The sequence below is a fragment of the Panthera onca genome, chromosome C2 (assembly GCF_046562875.1).
Source record: "Panthera onca isolate mPanOnc1 chromosome C2, mPanOnc1 haplotype 2, whole genome shotgun sequence".
NCBI classification, from domain to species: Eukaryota; Metazoa; Chordata; class Mammalia; order Carnivora; family Felidae; genus Panthera; species Panthera onca.
In genome coordinates this window covers 48299605-48324851 of record NC_138347.1, presented here as the reverse complement: position 1 = coordinate 48324851, position 25247 = coordinate 48299605, and the positions used below count along the sequence as shown (strand labels likewise).

At 38.0% G+C, this 25247-nt stretch overlaps 1 protein-coding gene across 2 annotated transcripts in view; it reads right to left on the bottom strand.

Moving 5' to 3' along the window:
* The window catches only part of TMEM45A (transmembrane protein 45A), a 75381-nt gene that overhangs the window by 6906 nt on the left and 43228 nt on the right, over positions 1-25247 (bottom strand). The window contains exons 1-4 of one of the 2 annotated variants that reach the window (XM_078452935.2): positions 17066-17222; positions 11019-11210; positions 9272-9484; positions 7685-7869 (exon numbers count right to left, since the gene is read on the bottom strand). In XM_078452935.2, the coding sequence (XP_078309061.2) occupies positions 7685-7869; positions 9272-9484; positions 11019-11208 (588 nt within the window). In that variant the 5' untranslated portion in view covers positions 11209-11210; positions 17066-17222. Of the gene's footprint in view, positions 1-7684; positions 7870-9271; positions 9485-11018; positions 11211-17065; positions 17223-25247 lie in introns of those variants that run through there. The other variant, XM_078452934.2, reaches the window with a different exon arrangement.

The window sequence follows — 25247 nt, the reverse complement described above, 5'->3', positions numbered from 1 at the left end:
TTAAGTGTCCAACTCTTGAATTTGGCTCAGGTCATGATCTCAAGGTTCATGGGTTTCAGTCCCACATCAGGCTCGATGCTGATAGTGTGGAGCCTGCTTGGGATTATTTCTCTCCCTCTGTCTCTGTTCCTCCTCTGCTCATTCTCTCTGTTTCTCTCTCAAAATGGATAAATTAACTTAAAAAAAAAAAAAAAGAAAGAAAATGAGAAGACAGCCCATAGCATAGGATAAAATACTGCTGAATCATATACCTAAAAGAAGTCAATATCTAGAATGTATAAAGACCTAAAACTCAACAACTAAAAGACAAAAAAATATATTTTTTAAATGGGCAAAGGAGTTTAAGAGACATATCTCCAAAAATAGGTATACAAATTGTCAATAAACTCATGAAAAAAATGATGAACATTGTTATTAGAGAAATGCAAATCAAAACCACAATGAGATACCCCTTCACACCCACTAGGATGGTAATAACACTAATAATGACAAGTGTTAGTAAAAATATGGAGAAATTGGATTCCTTATAAATTTCTGATAGGAATATAAAATGGTGTAGTCATTGTGGAAAACAATTTGACAGTTTCTCGAAAAGCTAAGTATAGAATTAATTATCACATGCCATTCCTAAGTATATACCCAAAAGAACTGAAAAGAAGTATTCAAACAAAAACTTGTAAACAAATGTTCATAATAGTCAACAGTTGAAAACAACCCAAATGCCCATCAACTGATGATGAATTAAACAAAATATGGTATATCTATACAATGGAATATTATTAAGCTATGAAAAGTTATGATTCACTAATACATGACACAACATAGATTAATCTTGAAAACATTATTTTAAGGGAAAGAAGCCAGATACAAAAAGTCACATATTGTATGATCTGTTTACATGAAATATCCAGAATAGGTAAATCCATAGAAAGAAAAAGCAAATTAGTGATTATTAGGGGCTAGGAGGAGAATGAAAGAGAATGGCTGCTGAATGATTCCAAGGTTTCCTTCTGGAGTGATGAAAATGTTTTAGAACTACATAAAGGTGAGAGTTGCACAATATTGTGAATGTACTTAAATGGCACTGAATTACACACTTTAAAATGGTTAATTCTATGTTATGTAAAGTTTATCCCAATAAAAAATAATATGATAGAGAAGATAGGTAGATGATGATGATGATAGATAGATAGATAGATAGATAGATAGATAGATAGACTTGGACAGATGATGGACAGATGGGGGGATAGAGGGATGGACATCTGTCAGATGCTAAAAAATTACAATAACAAGATACTTACATGGATAACTGGACAAATATCCACCGTATATTGGCTAACTAAATGTCAGTTATGCTGCTTGGGAGTTTTCCTTACAATGGCCCTGCAATGATGTATTATTATCCCATTTTGATGTACTATTATCTTCATCACCCAGATGAGAAAATTGGGTGGTTTTGTAATTTGCCCAGATTTACACATCTAATAAATGAAATCTTACAGGAACAAAAAAAGCATTTAATCCATAACATTGAGTGAAATTTTAATTCCATTTCTGTATGAAATTTCAAATAGCCTGAGTAAATCAGGAAAAACCAAGATTTGGGCCTTAATCACTTGTTCTCATTTCCCATTTTAAAGAATTCCCTTTAGTTGGAAAGAGAGTTACCATTTGTACCACTTGGTAGATGTACCATTATGTGTGGGGCACCTTAACTTCACTCATGTACATAAACTTCAGGATTATCTTCAGTCCTCATAATAACCCCAAGAAGAAGATATCATTATTCCCCTGCTTTTCATGCCCTCCTTTTGCAGCCACTAATGGAAGGTGATAGAGAAATTCTGTGTCAAGGAAGGGTCTTTTAGAGGACAGTTGAGTGTAATGAACTATGGACAAGTTCCACAATTCCTATTTGTCCCACCAATGTCCTTCCAGTGCCATGATCCATCTATCTCTGCTTGGGGAGTGATTTGCTATAGCTCCCAGAGGTAAGGGTTAGCAGCTGTTGTGGGTTAAACTGTGTCCTCCAAAAGGACATGTTGATGTCCCAATACTGGGTGTCTGTGAATGTGACCTTATTTGGAAATAGGGTTTTTTCAGATGTCATCAAGGTAAGATGAGGTCATACTGGATTATAATTGGCCCTAAATCCAATGACTGGTGTCCTTATAATGGAAAGCCATGTGAAGACACAGGTACAGAGATACACAGGTGTGACTATGGAGGCAGAGGTTGCAGTTATGCTGCCATAAGCTGAGGAATGTCAGGGATTGCTGACAACTCTCTAGGATAGTGGCATAGGACAGATTCTCCCTTTGGGTCCCCAAAAAGAAACCAATATGCTGACACCTTGATTTTTGGACTTCTGGCCTCCAGAACAGTGAAAGAATAACTTTCCATTGTTTTAAGTCATCCAGTCTTTGGGACTTTGTTTTTGCAGCCCTAAGAAACTAATACAGGAGCTGGAGTGCCTGGGTGGCTCAGTTGGTTGAGCGTCCGACTCTTGGTCTCGGCTCAGGTCATGATCTCACAGTTCGTGAATTCAAGCCCCATGTCGAGTCTGCACTGACAGCACAGAGCCTGCCTGAGATTCTGTCTCCTTCTCTCTCTGCTCCTCCCCTGCTTGCTCTCTATCTCTCTCAAAATAAAAATAAACTTAAAAAAAAAAAAAAAAAGAAAGAAACTAATACAGGAGCTAAGACCAAAATAAGCAAAGGAGAATTACTTATCCTAAACCTGAAGCCTGGACACATTAGTGGTTTTTCATCCATCTTTCAAATCCCAACTCAACTTTACCTTCTGGTAAGGCATAGAATATACAGTATACACTCATGAGATAAATATGGTGGAACCAGACTTCAAGTCCAGGTCTGCCTGACCTAGAGTCTCATGGACTTCTCCTTCCATGCCATACTCACAATTGCTTTTTGGAGCACTCAAAATAAAACATCTCTTTAAGTCACCTTCATTGGTCATCACCAATCCTACCAGTCAAATGCTTAAAGAGAGACTTTGAGCGCCTCTCACTGCCAATCTCATTGAGACCCTTATAGCCTGAAACTGAAAGCTGCCATGAAGCCTATGAGTACAGTTAACCGATGTGATTATTGAGAAAGCCATAGAAACATTCCCAAGTCATTTCAGGCTAAAAGCAAGTGAATTAGGAAAGCTGAAATACAAAGGCCAAAAGATGCCACAACTCATTAAATTTTCCTTTAAATATAGAATCAGCCATTACTCTTTCATTTAATATTCTAATTTGCTTCCTAATGTAAAATTTCAACAATAACAAAAAAATAGGTCTTAAAAAGAATTTTTTTTTGCTGTATCTTCTATGCCACTCCTGACCATCTGTTTTTGAGTAGTTTAAGCTTCATTAATATCACATTTAAAATGTAAATAATTATCTTCTCTAATATACAACAAGCCAGAGGCCCATTTCCTATAGGTTGGAGTTCGAATTTCCTATTGTTTTATATCTTATTCTCTAATCACTTCTTTCAACACTATTAGCCTTAAGCAAGTGTTTGATCCACTATATCAGACTTCAGACCACTACTGCTTTAGTTGGGTCTTTTTGATATCTTTGAATGAACTTTTGTCTTTCTTAAAGGCAAAACAAAGCTGAGTTTTACTTTGGGCTCAGTAATCTGGGAAGTCTTGGTAGGAGTCCTTGGGGCAATTAGTGGAGCTGGGTGATGAAATAGAAGTAACTGTTCAAAGTAATAGGAAGCAAACACAGCAGAAATGTCTTCCTCATTCCTGATGGTCTCTGTGCCTCAGCTCTGACAATGATGTGAGGGAACTTGGAAATGACATAGTGCAAAAGTGAGCCTTAGAAATACTCTCCCACATGGTATCTGTCTTTCTCTGTATGGCTTATTTCACTTAGCATCACACTCTCCAGTTCCATCCATGTTGCTACAAAAGGCCATATTCTATTTTTTCTCATTGCCACGTAGTAGTCCATTGTGTATATAAACGACAGATACCATATGGTTTCACTCTTATGTGGATCCTGAGAAACATAACAGAAACCCATGGGGGAGGGGAAGGAAAAAAAAAAAAAAAAAAAAAAAAAGGTTAGAGTGGGAGAGAGCCAAAGCATAAGAGACTGTTAAAAACTGAGAACAAACTGAGGGTTGATGGGGGGTGGGAGGGAGGGCGGGGTGGGAGGGAGGGCAGGGTGGGAGGGAGGGCAGGGTGGGTGATGGGTATTGAGGAGGGCACCTTTTGGGATGAGCACTGGGTGTTGTATGGAAACCAATTTGACAGTAAATTTCATATATTAAAAAATAAAAAAAAAAAAAAAGAAATTGAAAGAAAAAAAAAAAGAGCACACGACACTGGCAGATGTCCAGATTCGACACGCAGCTCAGAGTCTGCGGGCACCTGTGGTGGCTGAGAGAGAACTGGGGCGAGGGGTGGTGGCAGGCCTTGGCAGGGCTTTGTCCTGAAGGCAATTGATGGGGGGCCCCTGGGGAGCAATGACAAGTGATAAGGAGGAAAGGGGTATGGTCAGGCTTGAACAGGGGGGTCCAAAAGTCTTGGTGGAGTTTTAAGCTTTAAAACCATGAGAAGTATAAATGCTACAAACTTTCAAAACAAAAAAAAAAAAAAAAAAAAAAAAAAAAAAGAAATACTCTCCCACAAAGAGTCTCAGAGAAACCATGATTCACGGAATGAATGGACTTTGAAGGGTATCTGTTTCTTTTTTAAATTGCATGACATGGATAGGTTTTTCAGAAAGCATATCTGACTAGAATGACATTCATGAAAGAAATCATTTTTAGAGGTTGGGAAGGGCATTCCATCCAGGTTTGCCTATCACCCAATCATTTGTGTATGAGTTATAAAAAAAAAAAAAAAAGCAGCCAATCTGAACATTTGCCTCATTTATTTCACATCTTCTTACAGGTCAAAGAGTCTACATGTGACAATGTGTCTATTTATTATTTATGTGCTAGTTATTACCCATCTATGGAGAAGTAGAGAGAGAAAAAGTATGGTGAAAAGCAAATCACAATGTCATATGATTAGCTTAAGACAATTTGGGCCATAAACCTTCATAACACCACACAAAGCATCAAAATAAAAGCATAAAAATTCACCTAAGTCTCTAGACATTTTTGTTTTGGAGTCATCTGAGGATAGAGAGAGATACTATGGCTAAACCTTCATTTCCTGTCGGTGTGTGTGTTTGCACTGGTATTAAATGTTCATTTTTCTTTAAGCCTCTAAGCGTTATTTAGTCTGGCTACCAGGTAAAAAAAGAAACTAGTCTAGACATACTGATAGATGGAAAAGGTTTTTAAATAGTCACAGATTTACACCCCAAAATGTTAACCTCACAGCTCTTTCTTAGAAAAGCTTTTGGAAAAATATGAAAACATTATTTCTCTGCCAAAAGGGACAACATTAGGTCAGTCTATTCTCAGTTGTGACAGCCGATGCTTCATCCCTCAAATCGTTAATGAGTCATTAATGATTAATGGAACACTAATCAGTTTCATTAATTCTGCTCTTATCTTTATTATTCCTTTTATTTATTTTTTACTTTCCTTGCGTTTCTTCTTTTGTTCTTACTTTCAACTTTCTTTACTTAGTTAGCTCTTTATCAAACTTGATTTAATAAATATATAGAGAATCCTGAACTCAATGAAGATAGAACATACTTTCTTTCAAATACATAGAACACTTACTACCACTGACATTGTTCCAAAGGAAGTTTCAATACAACGCATTTCAGAGTCAACACATTCTATGACTACAAAGCAATTAAATTGAAAATGAACAATAAAAATAAAATTTTTGGAAACTTAAAGGCACACTCCTAGTTAACTCATAAATTAAAGAGGAAAGCACATGGAAAATGCAATATTCAAAGTTTCCCAAGAGTGAAAACTACCACACATCAAATCCAATGGGAGATGGCTACAGTAGTATGTAGAAGGAAATCTATAGCTGGAGATATATTTATTTTAAAACAAGAAAGACAGAAACAAAGTGAGCATTCAATAAAAAAAAACTAGAAAAGTATAAGCAGAATACAGCCTTATAACATTAAAGCAAAAACTGAAAATAAGGAGAAATTGACAAATCTAGAACTATCATATGAAACTTTAGCAGACCGCTATGAAATAGATCAATAAGATGAAAAGCAAACAGGAAGACAGAAACAGTACAATTAGAGTTCCAAGAGCCTGGCCTCACCTCTCACCTTGAGAGGAACCCTTTTATTTGCTCTTGATTCCACTGGTGCCCACAGTCCTGCCACTCAGCTCTACTCCCACTATACAGTGCTGTTCTGGTCTGGCCCACAAGGTAGGTGGCTTGCCCTGTTTCTGTCTGTGTTGTTCAATTGCAGCTAGGTTATTTTCTCATTTTTTATTTATTTTTTCTTCTTTTAGTTTCTTTTTTTATAGTATTTTTAAATTTTCATCTTTCATTATTATGTGTCTGGAGTAGAGGAGATACACTGACATATAAACTCACTGTGTCATCCTGACCACAAATTAGCTTTTTTGAAAATTTTAAAATTTATCTTTATTTTTGCATAGGCAATGCATGCACATGGTAAAACATTCCAATCAGAAGATATAGAATTCATAATAGTGTTTTACATACCATTTTATTCAGCTTTTCAGCAAATGATAATTTAACAAAATGACTTGTATTTATGAACTGGTTAAATTCATCAGTTTCATCACATTACAGGATATTTGTTCCTCTATGTCATTTTTCCTTCAAAATACCCTTTGCATATAGCCCTTCTTTACCAGCCTCTGTTCCCCACAACCGTTCCACGCTCACCTATGCTTAAATATCACAGCTTTCCTATCCCGTTTTGACCATGATGTCTCCTTGTCACCACTTTCTTATCACTCCTCATATGAAATGCAAACCCCTGCAACAACCTCATCCCAAGTTCCTGCTCTCTGGCAACTAAACATCTCCTCTAAGAAGTCATCCCCAATTAAACCACATTCACCTTTCATCCCAGACTTTCTTTACATCTACATATGCATATTAGAGTACGATGTATCAGTCTCTGTAAAATATACACTCACTGATTGGAATACATGTTTTTGACAACACACCAAGGTTAGGTAGTCAACAAAGTAAAATGGAAAGAGTCTAGGACCCACATTTAGATCTTTGTTCCATTATTGTGTAAACCTGGGATAGTAACTTGGTCTCACTGAGTCATATCAGTAAATTGAGGATGATAATACCTAACTTCCAGGTCATTTTGAGGACAAAATGAAATAATATGTATGTAAAAAGTCCTCTAGAGTGGCTGGTTCATGGTTGTTTCTCAGGAAGTAATAGTTTCCTCTCTTTCCTGCCTTTCATATATTTCTCAAGCTTATGACCCATTACACTGTAAGCAGCTTCAGGATTAGAAACTGCTGCCAACAAAAAGCAATGGCTCAGAATTCCTACCTTAGAGATATTCAGGTATGTGATGAAGATGAACACATCCTACTTCCTTCCCCTCTGCTCCATCAGCACTCCCACCAGCACACTGGGCTACTCAAAGAAATATCACCTCTCAAAGACTCACATTCTCTCTACAGTCAGCCCATCAGAAGGAAGTCTCTAGGTTATAGAGCAAAATATCCCACCAAAAGATTACAGATGGAAACACCAGGCACATTAACTGGAGGCCCCAACTCACCTGCCAGAACCAGCTTCCCTGAAGCAGGATAAAGGTCATCTGAAGAAGCTCCACAATGACATTGTTCCTTACAAAGAACTCCAAGAAGCCTATCAGGGCTGCCACAAAGACAGCCAAGACCAGCAGCTGGTGCACAAAGATGTCCAGCACTTCCCGGCCATGAGTGTGGTTGTACAAGATAAAAGCTGATAGAGAGGGAAAAAACAGTTTGCCTTTTTCAATGAAACCAAGGGACACCACCATTTCTCTTTCTCTCTCTCTCTCTCTGTCTCTCTCTCTCTCAGTGACCCCACACACAGAATTTTACACACTCACATGTACATGCGCACACACACACACACACACACACACACACACACAAATCTGTCCAAAATAACAAGTGCTCTCTGTTTCCCACAATCATGGAACCCTCTAACATTTTTGGAGTTATAATTAACTCTTAAGAATGGAAATCTAACACTCCTTTTCCCTTTACTAACCTTTATTTCCTCGTCTAATATATCATGACATTTTCAACTAACTATATTTCAAAGCATCTTCTATGCAGGTGGATGAAAAATAAGTGCGATGGGGGCAGGGGAGCAAGAGTCAGGGTGAATTCGCAGATGAATGAGACAAATCCTTGCCTTAAGGAATTCAGTCCATTGGAGTAAACAAATAAATACACAAATCATAACAGTGGATTTTGATGGGTATGACAACATGCTCTGGAAACTCCCAAGAAGCAGTAACTACCTATATGTTTTAATCCCATGAACAGATTTCAGCTTTATCTTCATGAGGAGGAAGAGATGTTCAATCAAAATATGGTAACACCCTGAGATAATAAGAATCATGATGTTGGTTGTTGATGCCCATCTTTTAATTAGTCTTTGTTCTCAAAGAGGAGTTAGCAAAAGTCCTCATCTTCAGATGTGGGAAGGAAGGTGGACAGTTAGGAAATGATTGCCTCCCGATAATGTGGGGATTTTTTTTAGTCCTATAATCAATCTATTTCTTATAAATATACCAAATGAAAACAAATCACTGAACACTTGTTTTCGCTGTTGCCCTACACAGTAACAGGGACATCAACTGAACAAAAAATGTTTTTCATTAACTTCTCAAAAATAGGACCCCTTATTTTCATGTGACTGATTTTTTGACCCTACTTATTATGTAATGGTGGAGTTTTACTATATCAATATGAAAAACACTAATTAGTAGGTTAGCAAGTTGCTGTGAGTGGTCCCCTCACTTCAGGATATTCATGCTTTACTTAAGTTCAGTTTCATTTGTTAAAAATGGAAAAAATGATAGTCTCCAGGATAATCTAGAGATAAATAACCATGGTAGGTGTTCTTTAAGAATGATGTAAAATGTGAATAAAGTACACTGAATGGTCATGCTTGTCCTATTGTGCTACATGAGTCAGTAAGGAAGGAAAAATCCTTGGCATCCTGCATAGGACATCTGACTATTTCACCATGGCCCAGATGGCCTGGTTGATCAAGCTGGCACCAGGACACTAAAGGAATATTATTGTACAGGGCTAGACAAGTGTCCAATGATAATGAAAGGTACAGTAAAGTACTCACTTATACTTACCCTCAACAAATAAGGCATTCGACAACAGCAATTTGATTAAGGAAATGGGAAACGAATTGATGATAAACCTTAAGATGTTTGCCACGCCCACCAGCCCGAAGAAGAAATACATGGTGGAATGATGCCAGCTCAGGAGTTGGACCCACTGGCCCTCTTTATAGTTATATAAAGCCAAGTGGGGCCCTTCAGTAACAAACTGCTCTCCAAGCATGCCTGCAAAGGAACATATCACAGTTTTAGCAACCTTCTCCATAACTTCACAGAGAAAGCAGGAAGATAGGAGAGGTTAAACCCATAGCTTAGTTAAGTTGAGTGTCCTTTTATGATGCTGATTCTTCTTTCTTGGCTTTTTCCCAACAGCTAAGCACTGGTGCCTACGGCTGGTTTTAGAGGTTCAAATACTGGTTTGGATGATCAATTTGTAGTCAAAGATAACCAATTTAGACAAACAGCTGTTTATCTCACATCTTCAAAGCCTATCATTTCAGTTCCCACTTAGTTCTGTGATCAGTTCCACTGATGGTCTTAGTTCCTATTGTCACCTAATGACTAGATAAATCCTGAATGATGTGGGGTTTGGATTTGTGAGCTCAGTCCTACAAAGGCCTATTACTTCCTTCTGATACATCTTACATCTTGGGGACTTGCCATGAAGGGGGGAGTTGTGCTTGATTCAGAATAAAAATGCTAGAGGTCAGCTTTTCCCCAATTAAGGATAACTGAGAAAACACAGACAGATTATAGCACATGGTCTAGTCTGTAACACAAACAGTTAAACTTTCTTAAAGATGTTATGTTGTGTATTAACCTATGGAATTTGGCATGGCAATTCTTCCCGTTGGAAATGGTTGTTCTATAATTTGATGGCCATAGCAAAGACCTAGTGCCATGAATAAAGCATGAAGAAATACAAAGGAAAATGAGAACATTATGCCTTTCACAAAGGAGAAGCTGCAGTGGAATTCTAAAAACACAGAAAATTTTCACAAAATCTTATAGTCAACGCAAAGGCTTTAGAATTTATCTGGCCTAACTTCCCTTTTCAATTTAGAAACCACACAAAAAAGGATGAAAGTGCATAAAGCAAGGTTTTCTTCAGCCTGATCTCTGTACAGTCCAACAGCAACAACTTATGATTGAAGCTTTCCCATAGTCACTTGATTATTTTGGTGCCATTTTGAAAAATGGTTTCTGATTTTCTGATAAATTTTACTCTTTAAGGCATCAGAATAAATTATATAAAATCATTTCATGGGCACCTGGTTTGATTCCAGCTCAGGGCATGACCCCAGAGTTGTGGGGTCGAGCCCTGTATCAGGCTCTGTGCTGAGTGTGGAGCCTGCTTAAGATTCTCTCCCTCCCTCTCTCTCTCTCTCTCTCTCTCCCCCTCTGCCCCTTTACCCTGCTTGTTCTCTCTTTCTCTCTCATAAAATAAAATAAAATAAAATAAAATAAAATAAAATAAAATAATTTCAGAGGTTCCAACTAATTCTATAAGGGAAACTCACCTTGAGTGGGCAGGCAAGTTAATTACTATGACCAACTCATTAAGGAATAGGCCTTTGTATAAACATGAAGTGCCCCCTTCTAACAAATTTTATCAGATACAAATTATAATCAGAATATGCATTCAGGGATATTTTTGAATAAAAAATTCATTTTAGCCACTTCTTGATTTGATAATTATCTCTTTGTGTGTAGAAATACCCAAAAGGAAAAAAACAGAACACAGAAATGGTCCACTCACCAGTTAAAGCCATGCAAATTATTGTAATTCCCTCCACAATATCTATTCGATGGAATAATGCTTTGGAACCAAGGTAGGAAGTCCGTTTGTGCTTTTTGCAGGCATACTTCAGAGTGCACTTTATGGTCCACCAAATACCCATGATAATGAAGAAGGTTCCAGGGAGGGCATGACCTCTGAAACTCCCCATGTCTACCAAGATGAGAACATATAGAAGATGAAGATATTTTGTTTCCAAAATTTGACCAAAACATCACTTGTTCTCATAAAATACATGATTTTCAGATTATTATAGACACACCACTGAGTCAGAGAATTCAACATTACTGTCAACAGTAGTAGGTTCACTGCAATATCAACAATGCGAACAAAAAGAAAAATTCATACTCCCTGAGCACTTACCTTTTGTGCTAGGCACTGTGTCAAGTGTTTAGCATGCAATCTCTACCCTAATTTTTACAACATACCACGAATGATGATTATTATCCCATTTTCAACTGGGATACAGATTTACAGAGTTAAGTGACTTGCCCAAATCCCACAACTATTAAGGAAGGGCTTTGCTGTTTTTAATAGGAAACTCAAAAGGATTTCTTAAAATGATAGCATGTGGGGCGCCCGGGCGGCTCAGTCAGTTAAATCATTCAACTCTTGATTTCGGCTCGGGTCATGATCTCACAGTTCCTGAGTTTGAGCCCCACATTGGGCTCTGTGCTTACAGCACGGAGCCTGCTTGGGACTCTTTCTCTCCCTCCCCCCAAAATAAATAAATAAACTTAAAACAAACAAACAAACATGTGCTACACTACAGAGTTACACTTTAAGCATATTTAGAGGAAAGTAATATGAATGTTTTACCTATATGTTTAAAACTTCAAATTTTATAAAATTGCCTATAATTTTTTTTTAAGTGTATAATTTCAAGTACCAAGCACCAAGTATTTGAAAGAGACCATTAGTGCTCATCAAATATCCATGTGCTCCTCCACATACTTTTCCCAGCCTCTCCTCCAGTTGAATCAAAACCATGCTTCTATCCCTTGGGATGAGCATTGAGGAGGGCACTTGTTGGGATGAACACTGGGTGATGTATGTAAGTCGATTTGACAATAAATTATATTCAAAAATAAATAAATAAAAATTTAAAAAATAAATAAAAATCAGCATCTACCAAAAAAATAAAATTAATTAATTAAAAACAAAAAGAACCATGCTTATAGTTCTGGTCAATGGACTATGGCATTTGTCATTTCCAGGTTGAGTGAGTTAACAGCCTTTAAGTCTCCTTTCCCCTGCCTTGGCAACCCTGGTATGGCCTATCTGCAACATAGTGGATGGCCAACAAGGCTGCTTCAGATTTTGCCAGATACAACCCCCAATTGTGCTAAGTTATTGAACTTTTGAGATTTAATAGCTTAACCCAGCCTATCCAGATGGATATTAAGCCAAATAAAATTGTAAATTCTTTTTATATGATTGTTACATAATGCAGCAAATAATAAAAAGAAATATCCTCTGTTTTTGGTCAATGCTATAGAAAATCAGTCTTGAATTATGTAAGTAGCCCTTTTTTCAAATGCATTGTACCAACAACAGAATAACAGAGAGAGAATTCAGAATCATCTTTATGAATCTGACAGCAGGCCAGATGCAGGAGAACTGAAAAAAGGAGATTTCATGTTTCCCTTGGCCCAACAGAGTGCTTTATCTCCTTGGGTGGGTACGGGGCATCTCAGTTCAGGGAAGACACTTTGGGTTACTTCCACATCCTTCTGACACAACTGTGAAGTTTCAAGGGGGAATTGTGAAGCTGACTCAAACAATAAGAGTCTCTTAAATTTCCAGTCAAGACCCCAGATGGGTACTTTGCGCACCCCTGAATCAGCCAAACCATCTAAGAGACTCTAAGTCAATATAGTTGACTCTTGAACCACACAGGGTTGAACAGCTTGGGTTCATTTATGTGCAGATTTTTTACAGTACAGTACTATAAGTGCATTTTCTCTCCCTCATGATTTTCCTAATAACACTTTCTTTCCTCTAGACTTTTGTAATAATATAATATATAGTATTTATATATATACATATATATGCATATATATATACACATACATATAGTATGTGTGTGTGTATATATATATATATATATATATATATATATGGCATAAAATATGTGTTAGTTGACTGTTTTATGTTATCAGTAAGGCTTCTGGTCAACAGTAGGCTATTAGTAGTTCAGTTTTGGGGGAGTCAAGGGATTTTCAACTGTACAGGGCGTTGGCACCCCAAACCTCCACATTGTTCAAGGTCAACTGTATATCACATAGTGCTAATGGCCCATTCTTGTCCTAACTCTGACTCTAATTAGTGGTGTGGTTTGGTAAGTGTCTCTTAACCTCTCTGAGCCTTGGTTCTTAATAAAAGAAGGAAATGGCCTAGATGACACCTGGAGTTCCTTTTCTGCTTGGACATTCTGTGATTCATTATCCTAAACACCATCTTTAGCAGCATTACTGAATTCTCCTGTTTGTCTTGGCTTATACAGTCATGTAGGGTTGAAAAAAATACTTTCATGTGGGCTTGAAAAATACATTCAGACTGTAAATTACTTGTACTTCTCTGGAGAAGAATTTGTTATGTTTTAAGATGCCTTAGAGGTTTTATATTCCTTGGTACAGGAAACCCATTTCAAGAAGTTATCCTAAAGATACAGGCACCATTTAAAACATGCATATGTCTAAAATCAGGAGAATGATTAAACAATTTTTGCAGCCACTAAAAGTTTTTAAATAACTTAAGTGATATGGGATATATTTAGTGAAAAGAATAGCATTTTTAAAACTAGAGAAGGGGCTTTGGATTCAGACTGACTATATCTGAATCCCAACTTTACTGTTTACTAGCTACGTAACTTGGGCAAGTTATTTAAGTTCTCAGTACCTCTGTTTCCTCTCCTGTAAAATGGGACAAATATAACAGTACCTACCTCCTAAAATTAAAATGAGTTACTCCAAAACAAATAATCCACAGGGGCATTAAACAAGATCATGTAATCCTCAACCTAGCTCAAACTACCAAAGTAGAACAAAAGTAAAATCAAATGAGAAATTCTACTTGGAAACTAACTGCTGCAAAGCAAAAAGCATCTATATAATTCTCTTGGAAATCATTTGTGTACTGCTTATAACATTTCTCCTGCTGCTGTCTTAGAGGGTTCCTGGAATCTTTTGTGGTTATTTAATTCCTTCAGTGCATTTAAAGAATAAGCTTCTTGAAAGCAGGTACCAAAATATATTCTTTCTACTCACCCACTAAATTTGGATAGTATCTTATACCCTATGAAGTTCTAACTAAGCCCTTTTTATAATATATGATCATATATTTATAAAACATCTCTACTCTGATTTCTCAAAGTTCCCTCATACTCAACATACCCACAAATTGAACGAATCACCTTATATATCCACCCACTACCAGAAAATAATTTTCCCTCAGTCACTTATTTTGTTAATACCACCACCATTCACTCACTTATCCAAACTCAAAATATGAAAACCATCCTAGAGTCCACCTATGTCTCTGAAAACTAATAGGTTATTAAGGCCTATTGCTTCTACTGTCTTGCATCAACTGACCCCTGCCCCAAATTTGGCTGACTCCTCTTGCTATTTCGATTTTATCTGCTTGGGGAAATACCTCCTGATGGCCCAAACAGGAGAGGGTCCCCTTATACCTTTTCAAGGTACCCAGTTCTTATTTTAAATGAATTCTTTGTGTGATTAGTTATGGAAAGTCTGTCCTCTTTATAAGCTTCTATGTCCATCACTATTGAGAGCCTGTCTAGCAGGCAACTGGGGCCTCTCAGAGGTTAGGAGCTTGGGCTACCTTCCATTTTTTGATGCCCTGAACCTGAGAAATTTAAAAAGAAAGAAAATGACGGGGCACCTGGGTGGCTCAGTTGGTTAAGCATCCATCTTCGGCTCAGGTCATGATCTCATAGTTCGTGAGTTCAAGCCCCATGTCAGGCTCTGTGCTGACAGCTCACAGCCTGGAGCCTGCTTCGGATTCTGTGTCTCCCTCTCTCTCTGCCCCTCCGCCACTCATGCTCTATCTCTCTCTGTCTCGAAAATAAACACTAAGAAAAAAAAATTAAAGAAAGAAAGAAAGAAAAGAAAGAAAGAAAGAAAATGCCAAAACAGGGTTACAGAAACCATGGTTGCTTTTCAATGTTTAGAGCTACCTAATAAATATCTTCAACACACATGCAAAATATATTGCCACATGAAATTTTAAATTTGGGGACCTTCCTCAATGTGTGGCTCTGGGCAAATAATCTTCCTGATTTACCTTCATAGCCATCATTATAATAGGTTCCTGTTGCCCCCAAAGCTGAGTAAACCAATATATCTCACTCAGCACAGTCACTGGGATGTGATAGGGAAGCAATGGTGAGTAGAAGGTTTTTGAAGAGGGATATGAGGTAGTCAGGGTTAGGAAAGAAATGAGGCATTGCTCCTTCCTCAGTGATAGAACTTCTGTATCTTTAGCCTTTTAATTCGAAACAATGTGATGGTTCAATGGTTCTCTGTTTAAAAAAACTCAAACAAGGGGTGGCTGGGTAGCTCATTCAGTTAAGTGTCTGATTCTAGATTTCGGTTCAGGTCATGATCTCGCAGTTCATGAGATCAAGACCCACATCAAGCTCCATGTCACGATCTGGACTGACAATGCAGAGCCTGCTTAGGATTCTCTCTCTCTCTCTCTCTCTCTCTTTCTCTCTATCTCTCCCCCTCCCCCACTCACACTCTTTCTCTCGAAATAAATAAACATTAAAAAAACACCTCAAACAAAAAGAAGTCAAAGTAGGCTTGCTATATTTGCCTGGCTAAGGGACCTAACAGACCAAGTTGCTCCTGTCAATGACAATGGTACTCATTTTACTTCACTTCCATTGTGGAGAGAAAAAAAACTGCTCAAATCCTCAAATGTAACTTCACTGTGATCTCCTAGAACACTGTGATCTCCTAGATTACCCATAAATCTATCTTTTATTTCCTGCTCTACTATTACCTGAAGTTGCAATTTACTGCTTGTGAAAGCCAAGTAGTCCAGAGTTTGATTCAATTTAAATCCAAAGATCAGACACGTCCCTCTTCAAAAGAAAACACAGGGCTTTTCTCACTGGCAAAGCAAATCATACTTACCAGACAACCAGCAGAAACCTCAGGGAAATCACCAGAATAGGAAACAAAAAGGTCTTTCCTCAATATCCCCCCTGCCTGATCTTGCCACTTATAATCCCATGGGGAAAGTGGTTCACCCAGGCCTAAAATGGTGGGCCGCAATATTCAATCACTGGTTCCCAGCTGCAATTCATCCTAAAAATTCATACTTCTCCTCCATCCAAAAAAAAAACAAAACAAAAACAAAAACAAAGAACAAAAAGCAACCCTCTGTCCCTAATGACAACCAAACATCATTCTCTGGGCTAATAACAAGCAATGACACCTGACATGCTTTTTGGCCTCTTTTTTTTCTCACTGTGCCCCAAACTTACACACTCACTTACCACCCTAAAGGGAAATATTTTTAATTTCTAGCACTTAGAGATAATATTGGACAAATCCCAAGATCTAACTCTGTTGTCAATGTTAATTCCTGTGTTACAGCCCCATAAACCAAACAGACCAAGCCTGCACACAGAACTCAAAATAGCTCACAGAATGAGATTCTACAGTTTTCTTAGAGGAATCTCAACCAAATACCAACTTCAATATAAAATGAATACCATGGGGAAAACTAAAATTTCATCCTGAGCCACCAGCAAAATAAAGTATTCCTAAATCTTAAATAGTGATTCATTTAAAGGTACATTTGTAAATCCCAATACACGAAGCCAATTTAAACTATTTCTTAACTTTGCTTTACCATTTGCTTTAACACTTAAAGCAAAGTGTATACAAGCATTTGTAGCTTTAAAACTCTCCATCATTCCATATGAAGTTTCAACTATTTCAAAAGAATTTTCTTAGTTAAATTATCCTTACCTTTACACTTTCTTCAATGTAAAGTCCAGCTCAATTCTCTTCCCCCAAGAATTTATAGTGGTTCCAGCCTCAAGAAGGAAAAGCAGATACTGACTGGTCTAAACCTAATTACTCTTCCTTCTTAGACACTAAACCAATGTGTTTATGTTTTCCAGCATGAAGGCAGCAGATAAACCTTCAAAATATGTCACAATGCCTTCATAAATGTAAATCTTGGGGCCACACCCCTTTGAAATCCTACTTCCTGTCCAAACATTGTGTCATAGAGTAGTTCCCAATAAGACTCACCTTGCCACACACCCACATGACCACTAGCCTCAGATGTGTGTCCCCTGCTGTGAGAACCAAAGCCAATGGAGCATGTGTGATCTTTGCTATCTCTTCCAGGTCATCGGGATGGACAGAAGACAAGGAGAATGGTATGGTAGCAGTAATATAACAGAGCATGTCCAATAAGTCCTATGAAGACAAACCATTTCTTAACATGCAGTGCCTCAAGCAAAAGATTGTCACATGAGCTAGGGTTGGAGTCAAAATCAAACAGTAAGAAAAGATGATGGAACAAAATTGCTATAGGTCATCAGTGCACTTGTCCTCAAGGAATACGCAAACTGGTAGAGAGACAAGTGTATAAATTATTCTAAGCCAATGTGAGGCTTATATAAAGTGAAATGGAAACAAAGAAGAAGCAAGCAGCAGTTTGACTTTAAAGAGCCAGCACCTGCTATCCTGCCTGTATACAAGTCTTATTTACTCTCTCAATGATAAACCCATGGTGAGCAAGGACCATATCCTCTATAATGCTTTGTACCTAATTACCACTCAATAAATAGCCAATGAATGATGAGCTGCTGCTTGAAACCCCACCATCTTGAAAAACTGACCTGGATGGCAACCAGTATCAAAAACAGCTAGTGTAGTTAATTAAATGCAGATTCTTTGGACCCACTTCAGATTTACTGAATCTACCATCAGGGGGCGGACCATGAGTGGACCATTTTTAATAAGCACTCATCAGTTAATTTTTTGTATTCTTGAGTTTTGAGAACCAAAGGCTTAGAGTACATGAAGACAAGCAGAATGACACCAAGACACTATTTAAATGTGACTTCCCAAGGGTGCCTAGGTGGCTCTGTTGGTTAAGCATCCGACTTCAGCTCAGGCCATAATCTCGCAGTTCATGAGTTTGAGTCCCACATCAGGCTCTGTGCTAACAGCTCAGAGCCTGGAGCCTGCTTCAGATTCTCTGTCTCCTCTCTTTCTGCCCCTCCCTCACTCATGCTCTGTCTTTCTCTCTCTCTATCTCAAAAATAAATATTAAAAAATTTTTAAATGTGACTTCCCTATAACCATACCCCAGGGGCCATTTGTTTCCCATCAGTGTCATAAGCCCTAATGTGTTTGCTCACATCAGGCTTCATATTGAACAGAGGTGGGTGGCTCAACAGCTGCTCCCAAGGCCAGAATGATAATCTGGCTCCAGGAGAAGACAATAACCATTCTAGGGTGCTGTCATTCTATTTTATTTTATGTCATCATATATTATTAAGATATTTTATTTTATTTTGATCTCTTTTATACCCCAGCCTTTTACACCCATACCCCTGTCAATCTTGAAATATCAAACCCACCCATGTCAAATGGGCTATTCTTAACCAAAAATCCAGAATGTCAAACAGAACTCTACATTTTATTTTTTTATTTTTTTTTAAATTTTTTTTTTAACGTTTATTTATTTTTGAGAAAGAGAGAGACAGAGCATGAATGGGGGAGGGTCAGAGAGAGGGAGACACAGAATCTGAAACAGGCTCCAGGCTCTGAGCTGTCAGCACAGAGCCTGATGCGGGACTTGAACTCATGGACCACGAGATCATGACCTGAGCTGAAGTCGGCCGCTTAACCGACTGAGCCACCCAGGCACCCCAGAACTCTACATTTTAAAAAATGACCTAGGGTGAGCTAATCCAAATACATATGCATTAAAAAATAAAACCAACAAACAGAAAGTAAGAACAAATGTCATGTTGTATTACCTGCCTGTAATGAACTCTTCCAAGTAAATAAAAGCTTGGACTATTTTTGTTAGTAGTAGTGCACCTGAGATGGGAAGGAAGCTAGCATTCATAGAACATCCACTATGTGCTAATATCTTCTCACACATCTGTTTATTCTATCCTTGAGACAACAAAGAAAGTATTATTATTTCCACCATAGGTGTGAGAAAACTGAGATTCCAAGAGATTTACTGACCTACTATAAGTCATAAAGGAGTGAAGGCCAGAGCCAGGATTCCAAGGTCCTTATATATCTCATTCCAAATCTCATACTGTTCCCCTACATAAAGGCAAAGACTAGAAATGACTTCAAAATGACCCGATCAGTACTCACTGAGTACCTGTGACTAGGTTAAACACCATAAGGAAAGGGCTTCTCCTTCTGGGACTTTCTACCATTGAGTTGTCAGCACATGTAAAGGACGTGAAACTTTGCACATAGCCTGAATATTCAGCACTCTTGGAGTCAGAGTCAGAGTGCACAGGGATGCGAACCAAAAGGAAAGCTGGTCTGAGTAGTCTGCAATGACTTCATTTGACAAAGGTCTAGATGCTAGAGATAAGTATCAGTGATGTGGTAAGAACCTAAAGAAATCATTCTATTCACAATTCAAGTCAATGAACAATGATTGAGTACTTCACATACATCTAACAATCTTTTTCAGGTTATAGGAGACTCTATGGTGAGCAAGTATATCTATTTTTCATGGCTGCTACAACTCAGCTGGCAAATGTTCTCCAATTTTAAAAACCCAGGTGATTAGACTGGGCCTGCCAGAATAATCTCCTCATCTCTAGGTCACTAACTTTATCCCCTCTGCAAAATCCTTTTTGCCATGTAATATATTCACATGTTCCATGAATCAGAATGTGGTGGGGACATTATTCTGTCTACATCAGCAACATATACGTGTTTACAGTTTGGCAGAACAAAGCAGAAAAAACACACATGACTGTGATACCAAAGAGGTGAGCCAAGATTTAGGAATAAAACACCAGGGGTATGATGAGTCCTTTCATTTGATTTACAGGAGTGAGACAGGCCTATGCCAAGATCCTGTAAGACTATAAGAACCATTTGAGCTGAACTTTGAAGAATGAGTAGGATTTTGAAAGTGGGGCTGAAAGGAAAGAGCACTCTAGACATAAGAAATGGCAGAAAGTTACAGGGGATAGTGAAGTCACTCTTACCGTGGGAGTAGAAGACAATAGAAAATACAACTGGAACCCCTACACATATGGGAAGCTAGTAAGTGGCAAAAATAACAACACAAATTACCAACAATAAAAAATTAATAGTGTTTTGACAATTGAGTCTTCTAGTTATCAATAAAAATCAAACTAGATCCCTACCTTGTACCAGATTCAAAAATAAATTCCAGGTGGTTTAAAGACCTAATTGTGAAAATAAAATGTTAAAATTTTAGTAGAAAACATTTGAAAATATCCTTATGGCCTTGGGATAAGAAAGGATTTTTTTTAACAAAATACATAAAGTAAAGTAATGAAGGAGAGGGCTGATACATTTGACCTCTTCAAAAAGCATATATGAATGCCAAAGAAGCACAGGAAACAATGCCCAACATCATTAATCATTTGGGAAATGCTAATTAAAATAACAAATACCAATCCTCATTCACCAGAATGGCTACATTTAAGAAGACTGACAATAACAATGACACTGGCAAGGAAGGATGTGGACCAGCTGGATCTCTCATACACTGCCAGCGGGAACGCAAAATTGTATAGCCTCATTCAAAAGCAGTTTGTCACTTTTTATAAAGTTAAACGTGCACTTATCATTTGACCCAGCAATTCCACTCCTAGGTATTTATCCCAGAGAAATTAAAATTATGTCCACACAAAGATTTGTACATGAATGCTCACAGTAGCTTTATTCATAATAACCAAAACCCAGAAACAGCCTAAATGCCCAACTAGTGAATGCACAAACAAACTGATACATCTCTGAATAACTTTCTCCATCTATAAAATCAAAGTGATAAAAGTATTTCAGAGGTTTCTTGTGAAGATTAAATAAGTTAAAATGCAAAGTACTTACTTGAAGGGTAGTTGGTAAACAGAAAGCAATCAATAAATGTTAGCTATTATTTTGACATCTACAAGTTTTAAGATTTTTTTTTGTTACATAAAATAGATTTAAATATTTTTTGCTGGCAACTTTGTAGATCCACCATCCCATCCCTGAATACTCTATTTTCATAACTGTTTTATGTGATATGGAAATGAAATCCTATCATGTATAAAAGTCTCTTTCAGTTTCCCTACTCCTTCTCTTCAATATGGGCCTTATCCTCATAATCTAAGATAGTTACCAAAGCTCCAGCCATCACAATCATGTTCTAGGCTGCAGGAGAGAAGAAAGGGCAGAAGGAGTCCCTGTTTCTCCTTTCAATTAGTTTCACTGAAGTATAACTTACATGCAGCAAAATTCACCCCTAAATTTTACAGATGAAGAAATTGAGGCAAAGTTAGAAATGAACTAAAATGTCCAAGGTCATGGAAGGGATACATATGGAGCTGGCATTGATACTTAGCCCTGGCTCTATAATGCCTCTATCACAATGGTACCATAAATAAAGTTAAAAGACACATAAAAGAGATAGAAGATATTTGTAATAAATATAACTGATGAAAGTTGAGTAGCCACAACTCATTTGAGTAAATACCTGGGAGCACAATCCTGGATCATACGGTTAAGACTATTTTTAGCTTTGTAAGAAACTGGCAAGTCGTCTTCTAAAGTGGCTACACCATTTTGTATTTCTACCAGCAACAAACGAGAGAGTTCTTATTTTTCCATATTGTCTCTAGCATTTGTTATTGTCAGTGTTCTAGGTTTTGGCCATTCTAATTGGTACGTAGTGCTATCTCATTGTTGTTTTAATTTGCAGTTCCCTAATGATATATGATGTTGAGGAGCTTTTCATATGATAATTTTCCATCTGGATATTTCCTTTTCTGAGGTGTCTGTTCAGATCTTCCATTCACTTTTTAATTGTTTTCTCATTATTGACCTTTAGGGGTTCTTTGTATATTTCATATATTAGTTCTTCATCAGATGTATGGTTTGCAAATATTTTCTCTCAGTCTATGACTTGTCTTTTCCTTTTCTTAAAAGCGCCTTTCACAGAAACGGAATTTTTAATTTTCATGTGATCTAACATACATATTTTCTTCCATAAATTGTGTACTTGATGTTGCATTTAAAAACCCATCATGCTCAGTTGGTTAAGTGTCCAACTTTTGATCTTGACTCAGGTCATGATCTCACAGTTTATGAGATCGAGGCCAGTGTTGGGCCTTGAGCTGACAGTGCAGAGCCTGCTTGTTATTCTCTCTCCCTCTCTTTATGCCCCTCCCCACCCCCTGCTCACGCACTCTCTCAAAAAAACCCAAAATACAAGAAACCAAAACTCATCATCCTACTCAAAGTCTCACCACCATTTCTGGTGAAATAGAAATAGCACTCCCTACTAAACCTGCATCATAGCAAACTTGAATCTCTTGGAATCCCAAGGAGAATGGCGAACATGCATCCATCTTGATGAACTGCTTCAACAAAGACATGACTTCCACCCCAGTATTCTGCTATCCACTCCCTACCCACAAAAGAAAGCTCTGTCACTGTGGTTCAGAGCAGAGGCACAGGCACCTGGTGGCCTAGACTCACTATTAAGCGTATATAACCAAACTGCAATGACCACACCTGAATCAACAATGTTGACATGTTCCTTTGCATCAAACCTTCTACCAGAAGAATTGCTATTGTTAAGAGCTCTATTGACAAGGTCATCTGGATGAATCCTTGGCCTATCTGCAGAGAACACCCTGTGGCCACATTCTCATGGCTTTGGCTGCCTCACCTCTTCTTTACCCACCTTCCTACATCCTGCTCTTCCCTTCCTTTTCTCCCGTCTGCCTACCACAACCAATTCTCAGGAGGCCAGCAGTGATGTGTCTGGATTCTAAGCAAATAGCCGTCAACAGCATGGAAACCATCTTGGGAAGGAGAGGCACTTCTGGATCAGGTTCCAAATTTTGGCTTTGTTTGTATTTGTGTGTGTGGAGGAGTGGCAGACAGAAGGTAATCAATAGGAGCCCAGAAAGCCACGAATATGTAAAAAGGAAATGATTTGCCAACTAGCGTTAACAGATCCCTGAGTTCCTGAAGTTCACAGGCTTACACAGTACACACTCATGCCATTCTCCACGTCTCTGCCACAAGTTGCCCACTGGTAGATGTCCTTTCCCCACCAGGCTATTCTACAAAATTCATTCTAACCAGATTTTCCTCTAAAAACTTATTCTGGTTATTCATTTCTTCCTTTCTCCCTGCTGCCTACACACACATGAATATGATTCCATCTGGATCTTTTTCCCCTGGGGCAGGTTCAGGTGCAGGGCAAGGGCTTGGGCCTCTGGCTTTTTCCCACTGTATCCAATACACATCCAGCCTTAGTAACCACCCCAAATAACTAACGACTGAACCTTTACCCTGTGCCAGAAGGGACAGTGTGAAACATCAGAGAAAAGAAGCTGTTTTTAATCTGAGGAAGTCTGTGGCACCCTGGGAAAGGCTTTTGGCAAATTGCTGGCCTTGTAGAAAAGAATTCATTTTTCTTTGGAATGAGTGCCTCTAAGGTTGTTCAGAGATATGTATGGAAATAATAACTAGTGCTCTCGGCTGCCTGCTTGTCCATTCATTCCCTCATTTCTCCATCTATCGATCCGTGCTTTCAACTAATATTTATGAAACAACCAAAGTGTTCCAGGTCCATCTCTATCCATCGAGGGCCTCATGTTAGTCAGATTCCCAGGTGATTCACATGCATATTAAAGTTTGATAAACACTGGTCTAAGGCAGTATTTCTCAACAGTGGCACTATTAACATTCTAGGCCAGATAATTCTTTGTTATGTGGGGCCATCTTGTGCTGTGTAGGATGGCAACATGTCTGGCCTCTGCCTACTAGATTCTGGCAGAATTTTTCCCCTCGTTGTGACATCAAAAATATCTACAGGCATTGATAAAAGTCCCCTGAGGGGCAAAATTATATTCCCTTCCCCAATTAAGCAGTACTGGTTTAGAAGACCCTAGGTCAAATCCCCTTAACATGAAAATGATTTTTTTTCTTTTTTATTGAAAAAAAAAGAGAAATGTAACAAGTTTAACTGTTACATATTGTCTCAAAATAAGTCCAACCAAGATTATGAGTGCCTTTTTCAGAAAGATAAAGTACACATTATTGCAACTAATAAAACAAAACAACCATCATTTGGAAAAATACAGTTTGCAAGATTCTCATGACCTTTTAGGCAAAAATCTTCCAAGTTTTCTATATTACTACTAAGGAAAAAGAAGGGCCTGACATTAAATATGACATACACGAGGTCAAGGACTTAGCATTGGATATCATCACTGCCAACTATATATTTGGACCAGGTGCAATCAAATTATGATCCATATAGCACACCTTCCCATCTTGAAAAAGATGGATAATGTGGGCATAATGCCACCCTCAAATAATGGAAGTGGTGGTGAGGGAGGACAAGTCATGTTCAAAACCAGCTATTGGAAAAATAAGTGAATAAAACAAGCAGAGGCTGAAACCAGTATAGTGACACCTAAACATTGTGCAATTTTGTTGATGTAGGGGAGGAAATGGCAGAATAACTCTTCTGTGTCTTTGTCTGTTGGTGTCAGGAAATGTATGTCTCATTGTTTATTTTAATTACTATTTTTTTAAAAATAGGCCCCCCAAAAAAGATAGGTGCAACATAGGAAATAATGACTCCTGATTTTGGCAAGTGCCTCTGACAAGTAAAGAAAGAAACAGGGTAATTTCAGCTCTTGAGAAAATAACGCAAAGCAATAAGAGCGCTCAGGCTCAGTTTGGGGCAGTGGGGACAGTGGTTCCACTTCTGAAGTTCTGAGCTAGGCTGGGCTGAGCTAAGCTCAAAGATGAAGGCTACAGTAGGGAACACATGTAAAGTTTATGACACCATTGGCCCAGTCCTGCCCTCAAATATATACATTTTTACTGGTTCCATTTTGCAAAAGAGGCATTTAGACATTTGGCAGCTTGCCTGAATGTTTGTCGCCAA